At 35.1% G+C, this 15,676-nt stretch overlaps 2 protein-coding genes across 2 annotated transcripts; both read right to left on the bottom strand.

The window, feature by feature from the left end:
* Positions 1-993: 993 nt before the first annotated feature.
* On the bottom strand, positions 994-6,290 carry LOC116851938 (general odorant-binding protein 69a-like). Its single transcript, XM_032831869.1, has 6 exons — positions 5,181-6,290; positions 4,175-4,256; positions 3,446-3,534; positions 2,992-3,106; positions 1,293-1,363; positions 994-1,183 (listed from the first exon to the last, which is right to left on the bottom strand). The coding sequence occupies exons 1-6, from the start codon at positions 5,244-5,246 to the stop codon at positions 1,166-1,168; spliced, it is 441 nt and encodes a 146-aa protein (XP_032687760.1). The 5' UTR covers positions 5,247-6,290; the 3' UTR covers positions 994-1,165.
* Positions 6,291-6,428: 138 nt separating this feature from the next.
* LOC116851937 (general odorant-binding protein 72) lies at positions 6,429-12,110 on the bottom strand. The gene is made up of 5 exons (XM_032831868.1): positions 11,885-12,110; positions 10,678-10,756; positions 8,639-8,727; positions 8,442-8,553; positions 6,429-6,914 (listed from the first exon to the last, which is right to left on the bottom strand). Exons 1-5 carry the CDS (start codon positions 11,960-11,962, stop codon positions 6,829-6,831), a joined length of 444 nt encoding a protein of 147 aa, XP_032687759.1. The 5' UTR covers positions 11,963-12,110; the 3' UTR covers positions 6,429-6,828.
* Positions 12,111-15,676: the final 3,566 nt, after the last annotated feature.

Here is a 15,676-nt window from a genome sequence, read left to right as displayed (position 1 = left end):
TATATATATATATATATATATATATATATGTATACTTAATATATTTGTCACAAAATTAATATGTTAAAAATGTTACGAGTGACGCAATTCGCGTCGATTTAGAAAAGAGATTTATAAATTCCGGAAATTCGTGCAATGCGCATGCAGAGACGAAACGAATTCCTTTGTTGCTTTGTTAATTCTCCTACAACATTGTTCTCCACGTTCACAACAATTACCGTCGCGAATTCCTATTAAAGCGATAAGTCGCAAGTCTCTGCGTTTGTGCAATTCTCACCCGGTTCTTTTCTCAGACCGTTCCTACGCGGTCCTTGTCGATTATATTAATGCGCTATTTCGAGTCACGTGTGAAACTCCGCTCGAGTATACATCGTAACGCTTTATACGTATTATCTTATTCCGAGAAAATCGACAATCAATCAACTGCACATTCGTGCGAGCTGCCATTTTTCTGGACAATCGCGCCGCATCCTTCCTGGAACGCTGCATTTTGCACGTCAAAAAGTATCTCTCTTCGTCTATTAATTAATTGTAGCAAATCTATCGGACCGATTGATTCGTGCTTCGGTCTCTCTAGATGTTGTTCCGATAATTATGAGAGGAAAAAAGAGACTCACGGACACTGTACGGTAAGTGTCGCGAAGACCGTTGCGTAACTTCAAAGTATTCGAAATAGAATTTTATCCGATGATTTCGTTAACGTTTTCTTTATCGTGTTTTTTGTCAACAATAGAATTGTTGAAACAGAAAAAACTACTGATTTATAATTTTTTATATTTTTTATATATAAGTTACTCAAATTTATAATAGTGAATTTTATAATTTTATTTTTATAGTTTTAATTGGCGTTAAGAATAAAATTTTAAATAAAGATAAAAAATATACATTTCTTCTTATGTTCTTTTTTCAAAAATCTTATTATGATCGCTGTGGTAGAAGTAAATCATTAATTGTCGGTAGTTTTAGTGTTAAAGGAGAAAAAAGAATACTGGATTTACGTGATGGATACGTATTTCGTGTATTTCTTGACTCTGAAGTACAATGCCGAGTAATGTCAGGTGCTTTACGTTGTTTTATTCGACAAACTGAACAAATTACCTTCGCGTTGACGAGAAAACATTTCGGTCGTTCGAATGTACCGAAGGATCTACGAAGGCGGATGTCTTCAAGGCAAGAACGTGAGCTGAAAAGGCGACAGTTTTTTAAATTTTTGCTTGCAACGCATCTCTTCTTTTGAAAAGAAGATTTGCAAAGCAATAAAAATAATATTTACATGCACGCATGCGTCTTACCGATGGGTTATATTCGTAGAAACATTTCAATATTTCGTATGCCAGTTCACATCCTTCCAATGGCTGTAAAGCTGCAAGAAAAAAGAAATTAAACCATTTCGCTATTACGCGCCACTATAGTTGCTTCTTGTTGAACGACAGTTTGTCTTGAAAACAGAAAAACAGTATCCAAACAATATAATTTTATTGTTAGAGGATATATCCTCTTCTATATGGTTTCAAGTAGATTCTTCCAAAAGGAATATTCTTAATGTTAGAAGAATTTTGTCTTTTATCTATAAGTATAAATCTTGCTCTCTCTCTTAATAGAAATTTTTTCAAGACAAGAGGAATATTTTTCAGTAAAAGTTTTTGTTTGAAATACAAAATTATAGAAAATAGAATTTTGCAACTAGAGTTCCTTTTTTAGCGTTAGAATATTTTCTTTTTAATTTTAAATGAATCCTCTTGAGGTCATATATAAAAAGATGTTTATTACACAGAAAAAATTTTGGTTGGATTAACCAAATGTTTGGTGCAGTATAAATAAACCAGAAATTCCGATTGAAATTACTAGAATTCTATTTAAGTTGACAAGATTTTCGGTCAAACAAAACTTGCAACTAATGAACTTAAATAGTTGCAAGTGCTGGTTGTCTTGCCAATTTGAATAGGATGCTGGTGAAATAGCGAAATCAACACAACAAGAGAATAACTGAAAAATTATTACTATAATTATTATTATTTTTCGGAGCAAGATATATTTCAGGAAAAATATCTCGATATCAGGATTTCGGTTTTATGATTTTCTGGGAAATTGTCTAATTTTTTCTGAACTGCTCGAGGTTTCCATCTTTCGGGACAATGTATATCAATGCATGTTCCGCGAGTGTTTAGGACGAAACATTACCATAGCGAATGTATCAAGGATCCGTGAATAATAGAGATGTGCGAACTATTCGAATTCGAATTGAATCGAATCCAAGTAAAATTCAATTCGATTCAATTTCAAATCCTTATGATTCGAATCCAAATAATTCGAAAATTTTGAATCAAAAAGCTTCGAATATAAATCGCACACATTAGCATTAACGAAGTACTATTAAAAACATCCAGCTTAACGGGAATTAGCATGACTTGAAAAGTATATTAAGATTTTCTTCAAAAATATTAAAAGAAGATAATGGTTTTAGATAAACTCTTACCGACAACTGTCGGATCGATATGTGTCGTTGCGCAGCTTAAAAATTTAAAAATTAAAAAATTTAAAATTACATTATATTATTATTATATTATTATTATATTTATTAAAAAAAATTTTTTTTAATAAAATAATTCTGTATTTCATACACGTTTACCGACTATATATTGTATATCTCTTACCTTAAAATGAATTGATATCACATGATCAATATTATCTTTCTCATACTGAGGTCACTATTTTCATGTTGAATTTAATGATTATGTTAATTAAACATTCTTTCAACGTTCCAATTCGATTCAATTTTGATGAAATTTCATCGATTCGATTCGATCCGGCATAAAAAAATCTTTGATTCGCACATCTCGTGGATAACTTATGGTTGTTAAGCAATTTGCCATTTTTATACCGTATTATTTATGATTAATGTAGCGTATAGTTTTAAATCGCATTGACATGGTTTTGATCTCACATAGGCGCTTAACCAAGAGTTAAATCGCGAAAGTAAGCTTCACTCACCAATCTCCTTGCAATTTATTATCGTCTGCATAAATGGTTCCGTATATTTCTCTTCCACCATGAGTTCCGCGATATTAATAAACATTTTCTCCACTAGTTTATCGTCTTTCGTCATCTGCAATAAATAAATCGGGATGCAATGGGGAGGCAATCGCCAATAACTTGGAATAAATAACGCGACATTGTCTCCGAAAAAAAATAATTCTAGTGTAGTTTCAGTACGGTTGAGTCCTTTTTTACGACGAGATCACGTTTGAACTGGATTAGAGAAGTATTCTGATAAAGACCACGCGATGTAAGTCACTGAGACGTGAATCGGCGCTTTTTCTCACGATTGTTTCAGAATTCAATGTGGATATGCGTTTGATCTGAGTTACTGGATTCGCGCGGAAGAATCTTCTCGTGAGATCTATGATTATTATCAGCGAGAAACTCCTCGGAGATTTTTACTCACGACTCGCGTCATCACCATCATGCACTTGAAGTAGCATTGCAGCTTCCGGTCAGGCACGAAGTTACCTTTGTTCGCCTCATCGATCATCTCTGGGTCACAGTGCAATATTACAGCTTTATCGCCTTGCTCTCGCCTATAGACGAGGTTTACTAACGATTTATTGTTTCCGCTCGGCAAGTACGACTTGACGTACTTTCCCGCCAATGAAAATGAGTGCCGCAAGCGAAACAGAACCAATAAAGTAATCTTAGTTTGGATCTTAGCTCGGATCTTAGTTTGAATCGACCCAAGAGAAAAATTGAAATTTCACAGTCGTTAGATATTGAATTGCATATATAGGATGGTCCAAGTAAAATGTGACCACCCAATAACTCTAAAAGGAGTTGGTCAAAAAGTTCTTCATGAGAAAGTTTTATGTATTCAAGGAGTCTTTCTATGTAAACAAAAATTCGCCTCCGCTCCTTCTTGAAGAGAGACGGGGAGTAACTTCATAATTTCAAATGGAACCTCCTATAAAATGTTACATATCTGGATTCTATGGAAAAAACAAGTAAACTTTACTTGGAACATTTCTTTGAAAAAATGCTTCTATAGTTAGAAATGCTTCGAAAATTATAAACATTTAAACTTCTAAGTAGAGTCCAAACTAATACGATAAAATCATAAATTAAATAAAAAGGCTTCATAGTTATTCTGTTTCAAGTTTAAGCGATTTGATTTGCTACGTACTCGGATCGGTGCCCACCCTGTCGATACAGATTTTCCTCACCGGTTGCAAGGTCTCTTTGATCTCTTCAAAGGACATTCTTTTCTGCGAAAGAGATCGAAAAGTCGTTAAATTCCGATTCACTGTATGTGTCACTTATCGTTGATGCTTCTCCGAATTTAAAGTAGTTAATGTCAGGAATAAGATCGAAGTGAATCTTGAAGCTAATATCAACGAAGTTTGTTGAATTGTTGATGATTTTATTAGCTCCAAATTTGAACAATTTCACAGACGTGGAATCAAACTTTTATTTGAAAATTGTGAATAACGCGATGGCAGACAGTTTGATTAAACATAATATGTATTATTTCGGTACTCTTAATTTTAGAATATTCAATACTGAGGTTTTATGCTACTCAATAAAATTCTAAATTTTAGTTATCTTAAATGGTTATATGATAACCATCTGTTCTGCATTGACATTTGCAATGTCCAAATCCGTACATGTTTATGCCAGCCAATCGCAGAGTAGCTGGTCATATGACCAAGTTGGTGATTCTTTTTACTAAAGGTTCTCTAGTTTTGTTCGTCTCAATAGTTTCGATTTTCGCCACTAGAGTTGCATTCCAAAACCCCTTTTTGAGGAAATTTTATTTGATATTCTATAATATATGTAACGTGAACTATAAATATTGAGTAAAATTTCCTCAAAAAAGACATTTTAAAATTCAAAAAATACATTTCCAAATTGCATTTGGAAAACAATATAATTGCACTCAAGAGACATCGCTCATTCATTTAAAAGCTCAAAAAACGTTTCCCTTGAATCTTGTTAAATCTGCCAAGTAAATGGTTAAATAACGACGTATTATGATACTCTCTACAACCATCTTTTTGTTTAACTCTTATAAAACTCTGGAGAGAGAGAGAGAGAAAAATATAAAAATCTGATTTGTTCACAAATCTAAACAACGTTGCCTCAATAAACACCATTTAGGTACACGCGTGTGTTCTTATCGCGAGACTTACGCTGTCGACATTCCAAAAGAGACTCGTCGCCAAAACGAACGAGACAAAGAGAATGACGTTCTTCATCCTCACGCACCGATCCCGTTAATCTTTTCCCAGTTGTTACGTTTCCCTTTGTACTGCGTTCGTGTGCAACGGCCCCGGTTCTGGCAGCTGGACCTTCTTTTGGAGTATCGTGTCGCGTGTAAATGTGTCCGGCCGCTTTTATAGACAGTAAAGTGAACGGCTTCACAGAGGGAGAACCGTCAATCTCGATCTCACTTTCTGTCAGAGGTGGCACGTCCTGATACGCCTACATTATCGTTCGGCCGACGTAATTAGCGATACTTAGCGCAAATAGCGACACCGAGGGCTGCCATTGTCATGGCCGGATGTCATGGGCGACGTGATCGCAAATACATTACGCAAGTAATATCACGGATTTATTAATTACGTGCTCGGCGCTGCGAGATAATACGGTGGAACGAAACCTGATGGGAAGAAGCCGGAAAGGGAGGAAGTCCTTGCGAGTCTTTAGTTTGTACAGGTTACTTTAGTACAGGATTACATTAGTTCGCTGTAAATTTATTTGCGCACTCATTGGCCGCCATACAAGCAACGGCTCTTTTGTAGTCTCACTTTAGGATGAAAGTAAAAGATATTTAATGAACTTTAAAATATTTAGGAAATATTTTGGTTGAGCCAAAATGTATGTAATATCATTTAAATTTATAATGTTCTAGAATCCTATAACTGAATTTTTAAATTTAGTTTTTATAAAACTTTGAGAATATATTTTTTAACTCTGCCAATGTCGATACCCCTCGATTAAAATTCTGACGCTGATAGAATTCTTAGTAAAAATATAAATAATTGCGTACATGGTGATATTGGCAGAATTAAGAAAAAGATCATTAGAGTTTTATTAAAATTCTATTAAAAAATCAATTGTAGGATACCGGATACATTGTAAATTTAGACGACGTATATATGTTCTTTTTGGCTGAAGCAAAATATTTCTTAGATATATCCAAATTATTTATAGACAACTGTCGACAGTTCTATCTTTAGAATTATAATCAGGAAGATCGTACGAGTTGTGTTTCTCGTCATACAGCGCGTCCCTTGTCGAGACACAAAGTTGGCAATAACTTAATTGATCTCGCTCATTTCATTTTGTCTTTAATAATTAATAATTGTTCCTTACACTCGGTACAAGCTCTCCATCGTGGGCGCGCAATTTGGAAGACGTTAGGATTCATCGAGACGTTTCGTTTTAACTGTTTGCATTTATTGAAGCGTTTCAGCGGAGGGGAGAGGGGTTTTCTCGGGGAAACTGTATGTATTTGTACAGGTCTCCGCGTCACGTGAAGATTACAATTGCGAAAGTGGAGACGTGCGATGTGTGCATCGCGCGTTTGCCCTCCATCCTTGGCTACGTTCAGAAACGTCACGTCCTCTCTCTTTTCTTATCTCACTCTCGTATCTCTGTCGTTCCAGCGTAGTGACGTTTCCGAACGCAACCCTTAAATGATCGCCGTGAAATCTCACGGCGACCTAATCCCGTGAGATTCCACGCGATCGTGTACTTGTTTTACGTTTTACGTATGCCGCTCTAAAGTAGAAATGATCACAACTCCAGGTCCGTGCCGCGTCAGTACGATCGCGCTTAGGGGAAGAAGAAATGTTCTGAGTCTTTGTTGTAGCTGCATTTGACAAAGTTGAAGCACGTCTCGCAATCATCGCCGGTCGGAGCTGCGGATATAAAGGGATTTTAGTATTCTCAGTGTGTGTATTCTAATACGCGGGCCTTGCATTTTGCGAGTTAGAAGACAATCGCATGAGTAACCTCGTCGAAAAGTTTCTACTCGCTCTGATGAAGTGAGATAATCGCGAAACGTGGGAAACAAATCCGCAAGGTCCGCGGATTCCAACTCGAATTACCGAACCTAACAATCGAAATCAACTTCCTCGCGGATTTGCTGTTTCAAACTAAAAATCTCGTCAGCTTAGCAAATCTGCAGCCTTAATATGCGCACAGCCAATTTTCTGATTGTTGAGAAACCTGAATACATCTGGAAAACCTGAATATACTATTGCAAAGAATATAGAAACTTTTGAAACCAGAAACCTTTTGAATATAGAAACCATGAAACTTTTATAGAAAATATTTTTTTAAATATTCTATAGTTTTGATGATATTCGCTCGAAATCGTATATTCCACTTTTTTAAGAGGTTATTTGAACTTCTAATTGCTGATAGAAATATACATGAAAAGCATTGATTTATTTTCTACAGTTTTAGAATATCCTAAACTAAGCTGAAGAAATTTTTAATTTGAAACAACGCTCATTAAAACGCTCATTAAAATCCAACGTTCATTAAAATCGACGAGTATTATTTCAGATGGTTCTCTTATACTAATAAAAAAACATATACACTAATAACATATTTACATAAATTTAAATTCTTTTTTATTCAAATAGAATAAACAACTACTTTCATAAAAAACTAAAGTTTCAAAAAAATGTATGTTTTCCTATGTGAAAAATATTTTGTTAGTATAAGTAAATATGTGTTATTAATACCGAAAAAATATTTTACTATTTCTTAAGTATTTTTTTGTTTAGAGTAGTTTGAGAAAATTTGGGATATTCAACGAAACGTATCTGTCGAAATAGCTGTTGTATCGAGAAAAGAAATTGGTACGTTAATAAATTACAGTTATTGCTTATGCAATAGAAGTTAGTTAAAGCACGACAGAAAATTGTATTCAATGCCAATCTTGAATAAGGCTGGTACACGCTTATCAATACAACTGCAGTGGAATCGAATCACTTCTTCGTAAAATTAACCGAAATATTTCTTCACCGCCGTCGAGTAAGTGAGTGAGGATTTTTTTCATACACTCCATTAGCTTGAAATACGAGATGATCTGTCGCAATAATCAATACAATATTTACGAAAGTAATTTAATAAGTATTTAAGAAGTTTTATGTATGAATTTTATGAGCAAGTATGTGTGTGTTGACAATTGCTTCCACACGTGATTTCTGCTTGCGACACAAGATAATCTAATTAACCACAACATCTGATTTTAGCGGACTATAAGTCTATTAAATTACCCAATCCGTTTCTTTCCGCGCAGTTCTCGCTCAAGCCTCTCCAAGAGTTTACGTATGAATAGATAAAAGATACTTATCGAAATGATAAATGAGTTTTTTAGAATTTTATTTTTTCCTCCGGAGCGAGGCGTCCATTTACGCCGCGGATATACTTACGTTCTGCCGCGCAAGCTGTAGTACTCTGCTTCAGGAACACTGCGAGATCGGGCGGTATCATCATGTCCAGCTGCTTGATCATCATCACGTCGTCTATACGTCCGTTTTTAAACTGTAGAGTGAGAGGAAAAATGCGATTAATCGTGTGCAATTATCACCGTCGCGTTTACATTCAAATAACGTCGCTTGTCGCTTACGGTTCGCATCATCTTCATTATGCAGTGCGTGTAACACTTCAACGGGCGGTCGTCAGGGAACTCGCCTTTCTGAATTCCGAGAACAATATCTGCAGAACACAAAGCGTAATGGAGTCAGTCGCTCGACCGCGCGATGAATTGCGATAAGTTTTACCGGAGAACTTCGGTTGTTTATTTCAACAACGCGAATTGCCGAATTGAATCTGTTGATAAGGTAAATGTCCCAGTAACTAAACTAATAAGGAAGCGTGAATTTTGCATTTTTATTAATAAGTAATTATGAAATCATAAAAAAGACTAACGTTTATATAGAACGTTGATTTGTCAGCAATCAATAAATAATAAGAAATAAAATATATATTATCAATAAATATTAATTATAATGAGTCAATTATAAATATCAATTATAATCAATAAATATCAATTATAATTAATTTTAATAAGATATATCAAATAATGCTAGTTATATCAGTAGTTGAACTCAAAAATGAATCATGTCCTAATTATTGAATCTTAGTAATTAAATAGTTATTAAGTAATATTATAGATTGATATATAAAGAGATATCTTTTTACAAAATTTCAAAGACTTTTTTAGAAATTAGATACAAATATATTTTTAATGTTTTAATTACTGACAAGATTCAATTGTTGGGAAAACTTTACTTATGCGATGAGGTTCGGCGAGCAATTTTTATTGCAAAATTTCAGTACTGGGAGAAATGCATTCGGTATTTGTCACGGTAATAGTGTAGTGAAATACTTATAGTCAGGCAAACTATTTTAGTAAGTGCTGCTTTGGTATTAGTGACAACAATCTTATATAGACATTGATACTATTTTTTTTGTCAAAATATTAAAAATGTGTAACGGTTCTGTAGTTGTTTGAAGTAACAAGAAGAACTAAATGAAAGCCATTTGGTAGACATTAAGCGCGATAATTTCAATTAATTAATATTAATAAAATTAATATTAATAAATTAATGTTGTGTGTAATAATTGTGTGCTAATATTTTAATTAATTTATAAATTAATTTAAGTGAAACATATATGTCACACTTGAAATGATAAAAATAATTATTTGAACGAATTTAAAACATTAAATATCGTAGTGATCATCGGTGATGCGTCTTATATGAAGCTATATATAAAGTATAATTAAATATTACATCTACAAAAATTGGTTGCGCTGCTGATAAAGAACAAAAGATATCGTATCTCGAATTACAATAATTTATTGTGTCTCTAATAATTCAATTATTAGTAGGACTTTCATACAATTCGTGGAAATCTCAATGTGTTAAAAAATTTCTTTCTTTTTTTGTACAAAATTATAATCGAGTTGAACTATATCTTGCATTCAATATTTTACTGTTGAATTTCTCTTTGGTGTGCTGAGAAGATTAAAAATGACGCAAGTTTGGCTGGGGAAAATCCGATGTCGGTAAGAATAGCGCAATGCTAAAGAGTAGTGTCCGCGCGGACATTAGTAATATCCGGAAGACGTGAATGGTAATTAAAGCAAAAATCGCTGCAATTGCTTGGCAAAATTGTATGCGCGGTTCCGTTTTCGCGAACGTCGTTATTCAACGCGTCACACAGTGAGGACAAATGAAAATTTACTGTTCAAAAATCGCTACAGACCGATAATTCTTAACTTAGGACGAATATTTTTTGAAATTTATCGTTAATAAATTTGAAAGAAAAGTGTGGAGTTTGATTTGAATGCGAATTCAGTGTCATGATTTTTAGATTGTTATTAATATTGTAAATTTCAGGGGAGTTTTTTTTCAGCTCTACAGTTTTCTTTTAAATTTATTACCTATAATTTCAAAAAAAGATTCGTTTCGATCGATTTAAATTTATTACCTATAATTTCAAAAAAAGATTCGTTTCGATCGATTAAAAATTACGGTAGAGAATTTTGAACAAATGTTTATATGTCCCCACTGCGTCGTCGAGATTCCTCGCTTTCCTCTCTCATTTATCCTCTGTCGTTTTTCTCACGAATCTAACAAAATAAATCGCGGAACCGCTCACCTATATCCGCGTTCACCTTCGACGCGCAGTTGTTTCGCATTGTCGCCATTGTCTTCTCGATCTGTTCCATTGTCATCGCCTGAATTACAACAAAATTCAATTATTTTAATGTGGTCTATGTAGTGCGTTTATTTATACAAATATAGAATAGTTCAGTAACACAGGCCTGCATGGTTTTATGTTGAGATTTGGTAGTGGTTTGCTATGTAATTTCATGAGCTGAATCCGAATTTGGCCTCAGAATTTGCTCATTATGTTTTACATTAGGTTTCCGAAATAAATGAAGCTAAATATGTCAAAAATGATGATTTTGACTAACTTTATGCATTTATTTTAAAGACACTAATTTTTTTTAATATTTCTGTTAATGTCATCGCATATTACTAATCTTTCTCTTTAAAATCCTTAAAGATGTATACTTTAAAATGTTATATCTTGGAAACGAAATATCATATGAAGACGATTAAAACTGGATTTTAAGGAGAAAGATCAGTATGAGGACACACATTATTAGAAATATTTAAAAAAATTTGGAATCTCTAAAGTAAATGCACATAAAGTTGGTCAAAATCATCATTTTTTACATTTTGTACATCATCAGCCTTTATTTCCGACAAAGAAGAAACATTGACATGAAAAATATTATATAAAAAAATTGACGAAGGAGTCCAATTAATGAGGATAGCATGTGTATAAAACAAATTATATAAAAAAAACTTAAAAAAAGAAAAGACATGAGAGACATAAGACAGCACTATTCGTTGCTTCTTGATTTCTGATAACGAGTTATTTATGAAAATAAGTAATGCGCACCATACGGAAAAGGGGATCAAGTTGACCCAAAAGTCATGTGTTAGTCATGTTTCGTTTATATATTCATTGCGAGAGCAACAGTGGGAAGAGAATTACGAAATGCTCCCTCAGAACAGAGAAAATGTCTCTAAGTAAGAAAAAGGGGCCGCCGTTATCGTTGCGCATTGCTTTTCTTTAGTAATGATCTGGCAACGGCATTAGTTCCTTGCGCTCTTTCTCCACTGTTTCTCTTACAACAAATGAAGCTCATGGCCAACATAACTGTTGGGTCGACTTCGTCCAGTCGCCCCTAACGAGCTTCTTTCGAGAAAGTAACCTCCCAGCTCTGCTCTCCTTCTCGTGGAACGCGATTGGGTGTTCACACCGAGACGATCACAACTGGATCAGGACTTACGGCGTTTGCCTGGTTCACCACGACGAGCGCGATTACGAGCGCGCATAACAGTGCACGGGCGCACGTTTCGATGGCCATGCTTCTCTCGTTCACTCACGCAAAAACACAGGGGTTGTAGAAGTTGTGCGTTTCGATACCGCTAATGTCGAAGCCCGCAAACGTAAGCGACGAGCCGCGTAAACTAGCTGTCGTCGTAACTTTATAAAGACTGCCGGCTGTCGACGGGCTGTCCGCGGCTGATATACGGGGCACCGATCTCGTTGAGAGAGGCTAATTTCATGAAATTTGCAGAAATTCGTACCTTCGGGGCATCCATGAGGACGCGACGCGATGAGACGGGACGAGAGGTGGCGAAGGGAAGCGGCGAGCTTCCGCGACACAATGAAGAAGGAGCCGGTGCTTAACCATGAACCGGCAATCGGCAATTCGCAATTCGCCTAATGACACAATCCCATGTCGTGACCATGCATTTAACGTTGGTTACAACTACTTTATTCGTGAGCTGACAGCATTGTCAATGTTAGGCAACATTATGAGGACGCTCGTGTAACCTTCGCGCCGGATAAAGAAGTGCTTTGTGTCAAGGTTGGGTGTAATTCGGCGCTGCTTCAATCAGGATCGACAAGTGACGTGTGAACAAAAAAGAATACATATGTACAATAAAAATTTTAATATCGTTAAGTTTTCTAGTTTACGCGGCCATATTTCACATGTCCCAGAAGGTTCACTTAGATTTTCGTGTTAATTTAACACAAAACAGATATATTAAAAAAGAAACACAAATATATTATGTCAAAAAACGAAACAAGTACTATCTTGAAACAAATTTTGTATGAAATTGACAAATATAGAATGTCAAATATAACACCAATATCTTAGAAATTTACTTAAATTTTCATATTAATTTAACACAAATGCGATGACAATCAGAGAGAAAGTGAGAGAGATGCGGAATATTCGGGCGGTTGCGTCAACTTATTAGGAAAAGAAATACGGAGAGAGAAATATCTCATAGAGCGCGTTCTCTTCGGATGTGGCGTCGTTCATATATTGGCGTATATTTTCAGCGCGATTCAACAATCGCGCGACCATTTTGATTCTCGATCTTTCTGCATCGAGCAACCGCCGTGGACACAACGACTAACATCGGCCCGCATTTTATGCGTCTTTAACCCGTCGAAAGTAAGTCTCGCACGGAAATAAGTATCGGGAGTGTCGAGAATAGCGATGTGCGATCGCCGGGTATCGTGAAGACGTCATTTGTAAGTAATCTTCTCGTTTCTCCTCGCGGTATATGTAAGGTGACCAGATTTCTCAGCTCTGAATTCGGGAAATTTCATAAATCTGTGAAGCGGGAGAAGGGAGAGCGGGTTAAAAAGATCCGAAAATTACTTGACAATCATTGAAAATGATGACAAATCGGTGTCCCGAATAGCATTCGAAAAAATTCGGACAAAGGGTGAAAAATCGGGACTGTCTCGAAAAAATCGAGACGTCTGATCACCTTAACTTTTGTCAATATCAAAGTGACTTTAAAAAATGTTGATTTTTTAAATAATTATTATTTAAAAAAATATTATTAAAACTTAAAATAATATTTTTAAATGACATAAATTGTTAAGTTATGAAGTTAACATTAATATAACACGTTAAACATGAAAAGAATAACATATCAGTTGTATATTAATGTCTTACATTGAATATATAATATAATATAATAATAAAAAATTAGTAACACAAGGGAATTTTAACATTTGTACGCAAGATTTTTTACAATATAATTATGTAAAATTATATATAAAAGGAAAATATAAAATTGTATATAAAAATCCTTCACTCCTCTAAGGAGTTACTTTTTCAAATGAGCAAAATGAGTTTTAAATAAATCAATTCGAGTTTAAGAATTCCGCAAAAATATTTCCTCGAGCTTCCTATAAGGATCAATCAATTAGTGCTGCTAGTATAAATTAGGTACATACTCTGAAAAAAAAGATTGTTTAATAGAATTATATTTTCTTTATATAAATATATTCTACTTTCGAAAATATATTTTACGTATCTACGTATAAAAGAATGAAAAGTGAATATTTCGTATGATATATTTTACATTTTACTCTGAGCAATTTTAAAATGAGTAACACTAACAAGTTTTTTGTTTCAACGGGTAACACACACACAAGTAACGATAACGAGTAACTTTTAAAAAGGTAACTTCTCCAATTCTGGGCAACTGGATTTTCAATTTCACCCGACTCGTCGAACTCTCAAACTTTATCGTCGCACTCGTCGAATCGACTCACCGGCTGGTCGAGAAGCCGACCCTTCGGCGACTGCGGGAGTATCCTCGCGCTAATGTCGAATCCTTGTATTTCGCAGAGAGAACGAGAGCATCCGCGTTGCGAACTGACAGTCACCCTTCCCGTTGGCTCGACCATTAGTCCGAGAGCTTCTTCCCTCCGCGGGCAGGTCGATAATTACATTTTTTTCCTGTGTCCTCCGCGCTCCCCCCTGCCTCGTTTTCGCCCTGCTGTGCCGTGCTCGACGCTTTCACTTCGCAGCGATTAATTTCCACATGCTCGTTACACACTCGGACATAATCCGCTCAGAGTGCCTCCCCTGTCGGTTTTGCCGGTTCAGAACACCCGGAGAAGAGTCTCTTCTGTAGAGAAGAGATATTAAACATTACTGCGCGCTGCACGTCCACAAATTAATATTTTAGCAATTGAACAATCAATACAGCTGCAATATAAAAGAGCGGAAATGTAACCTTTCGAATTTAAAAATCTTGTAAAAATATTTTTTGGGCACTCTGTAAAGAATCCTTATTAATTAATGCTGTCAATATAAACTGGGCAATTATATACTCGGGTGTCCAGTTATTTAAATTCGTTGGAATTAGCTCGGTATTAGGGAAAAAATTGTCTTATTACAATTATCTCTTTTTTACATAAATATATCTTCATCAATTTGCGTATAAAAGTATTAAGATTAAGATCAATAAAAAGTGAATACTTTGTCAGATATTTCATATTTTATTTTCACATATTTTGAAATAAAAACTACTTATTTCTCAAAGTATATACTTATCTCTTGCTTCGACCTTACATTAATACTTTTATTCATAGAATGTCTTAAAACGTATATAAAAAAACAATAATATAAAAAAAACAATAAAAATAATTTACTAAATACTCGACTACTCAGATATCCCAGTAATTTAAGTACTTACCCACCAGGTATCTGAAATAGACACCGTTATTGCTAATATTTTATCATTCAAATTAAAAACGATAGAATAATATTCCCGGAATCTTTAAGACTGAAACATGAAGACAATACCGCCATGGAAGAAACTTGGATTTCCTGACAAGACAAATGCATTTCAACAAGAATATTTGTTTCTCTCTCTCTCTCTCTCTCTCTCTCTCTCTCTCTCTCTCTTTCTCATTCTCTCTCTCTTTATCTCGTCGGTAAGGATCGCATCGAGGCGCGAAAAAAACGGCGACTAATAAGAAACGGCTGGCGGGGAAATTATGAACCTCGGTAGAACGGCGTAATCTTGTTGAATGAAATGCCACGCAGACGTCTCATGAGAACAACGTGACCCTTCCGCGACGGCGCAACCCAATTACACGCCCTTAATTAGCAGTAATAACCGCGACCCGCTCGTCGTGTGTGCATGTTTTGTGTGTGTGTGTCTCTCATCATGAAACAGCGATTCACGATTAAAGTGCCGTCAATAACTTCCTGTCAAGCTCGCAGCTGCGAGTTATTTACACAACACACGCGACA

The sequence above is a fragment of the Odontomachus brunneus genome, unplaced genomic scaffold (genome assembly GCF_010583005.1).
Source record: "Odontomachus brunneus isolate Ranch 3 - 2012 unplaced genomic scaffold, Obru_v1 Obru_scaffold_196, whole genome shotgun sequence".
Lineage (NCBI taxonomy): Eukaryota > Metazoa > Arthropoda > Insecta > Hymenoptera > Formicidae > Odontomachus > Odontomachus brunneus.
This window is presented reverse-complemented; position numbering and strand designations above follow the sequence as displayed.

Bases quoted from the DNA above. Each gene is read 5' to 3' on its own strand.
- LOC116851938 (XM_032831869.1), bottom strand. From the start codon at position 5,246: ATGAAGAACGTCATTCTCTTTGTCTCGTTCGTTTTGGCGACGAGTCTC. The intron at 3,535-4,174 runs GTACGTAGCAAA...ACTGTGACCCAG, and splicing joins CAGGGTGGGCACCGATCCGA to AGATGATCGATGAGGCGAAC. The intron at 1,364-2,991 runs GTGAGTGAAGCT...TTTTTCTTGCAG, and splicing joins AATAAATTGCAAGGAGATTG to CTTTACAGCCATTGGAAGGA.
- LOC116851937 (XM_032831868.1), bottom strand. From the start codon at position 11,962: ATGGCCATCGAAACGTGCGCCCGTGCACTGTTATGCGCGCTCGTAATC. The intron at 8,728-10,677 runs GTGAGCGGTTCC...TGTGTTCTGCAG, and splicing joins GAAGGTGAACGCGGATATAG to ATATTGTTCTCGGAATTCAG. The intron at 6,915-8,441 runs GTAAGTATATCC...TTATATCCGCAG, and splicing joins TACAGCTTGCGCGGCAGAAC to CTCCGACCGGCGATGATTGC.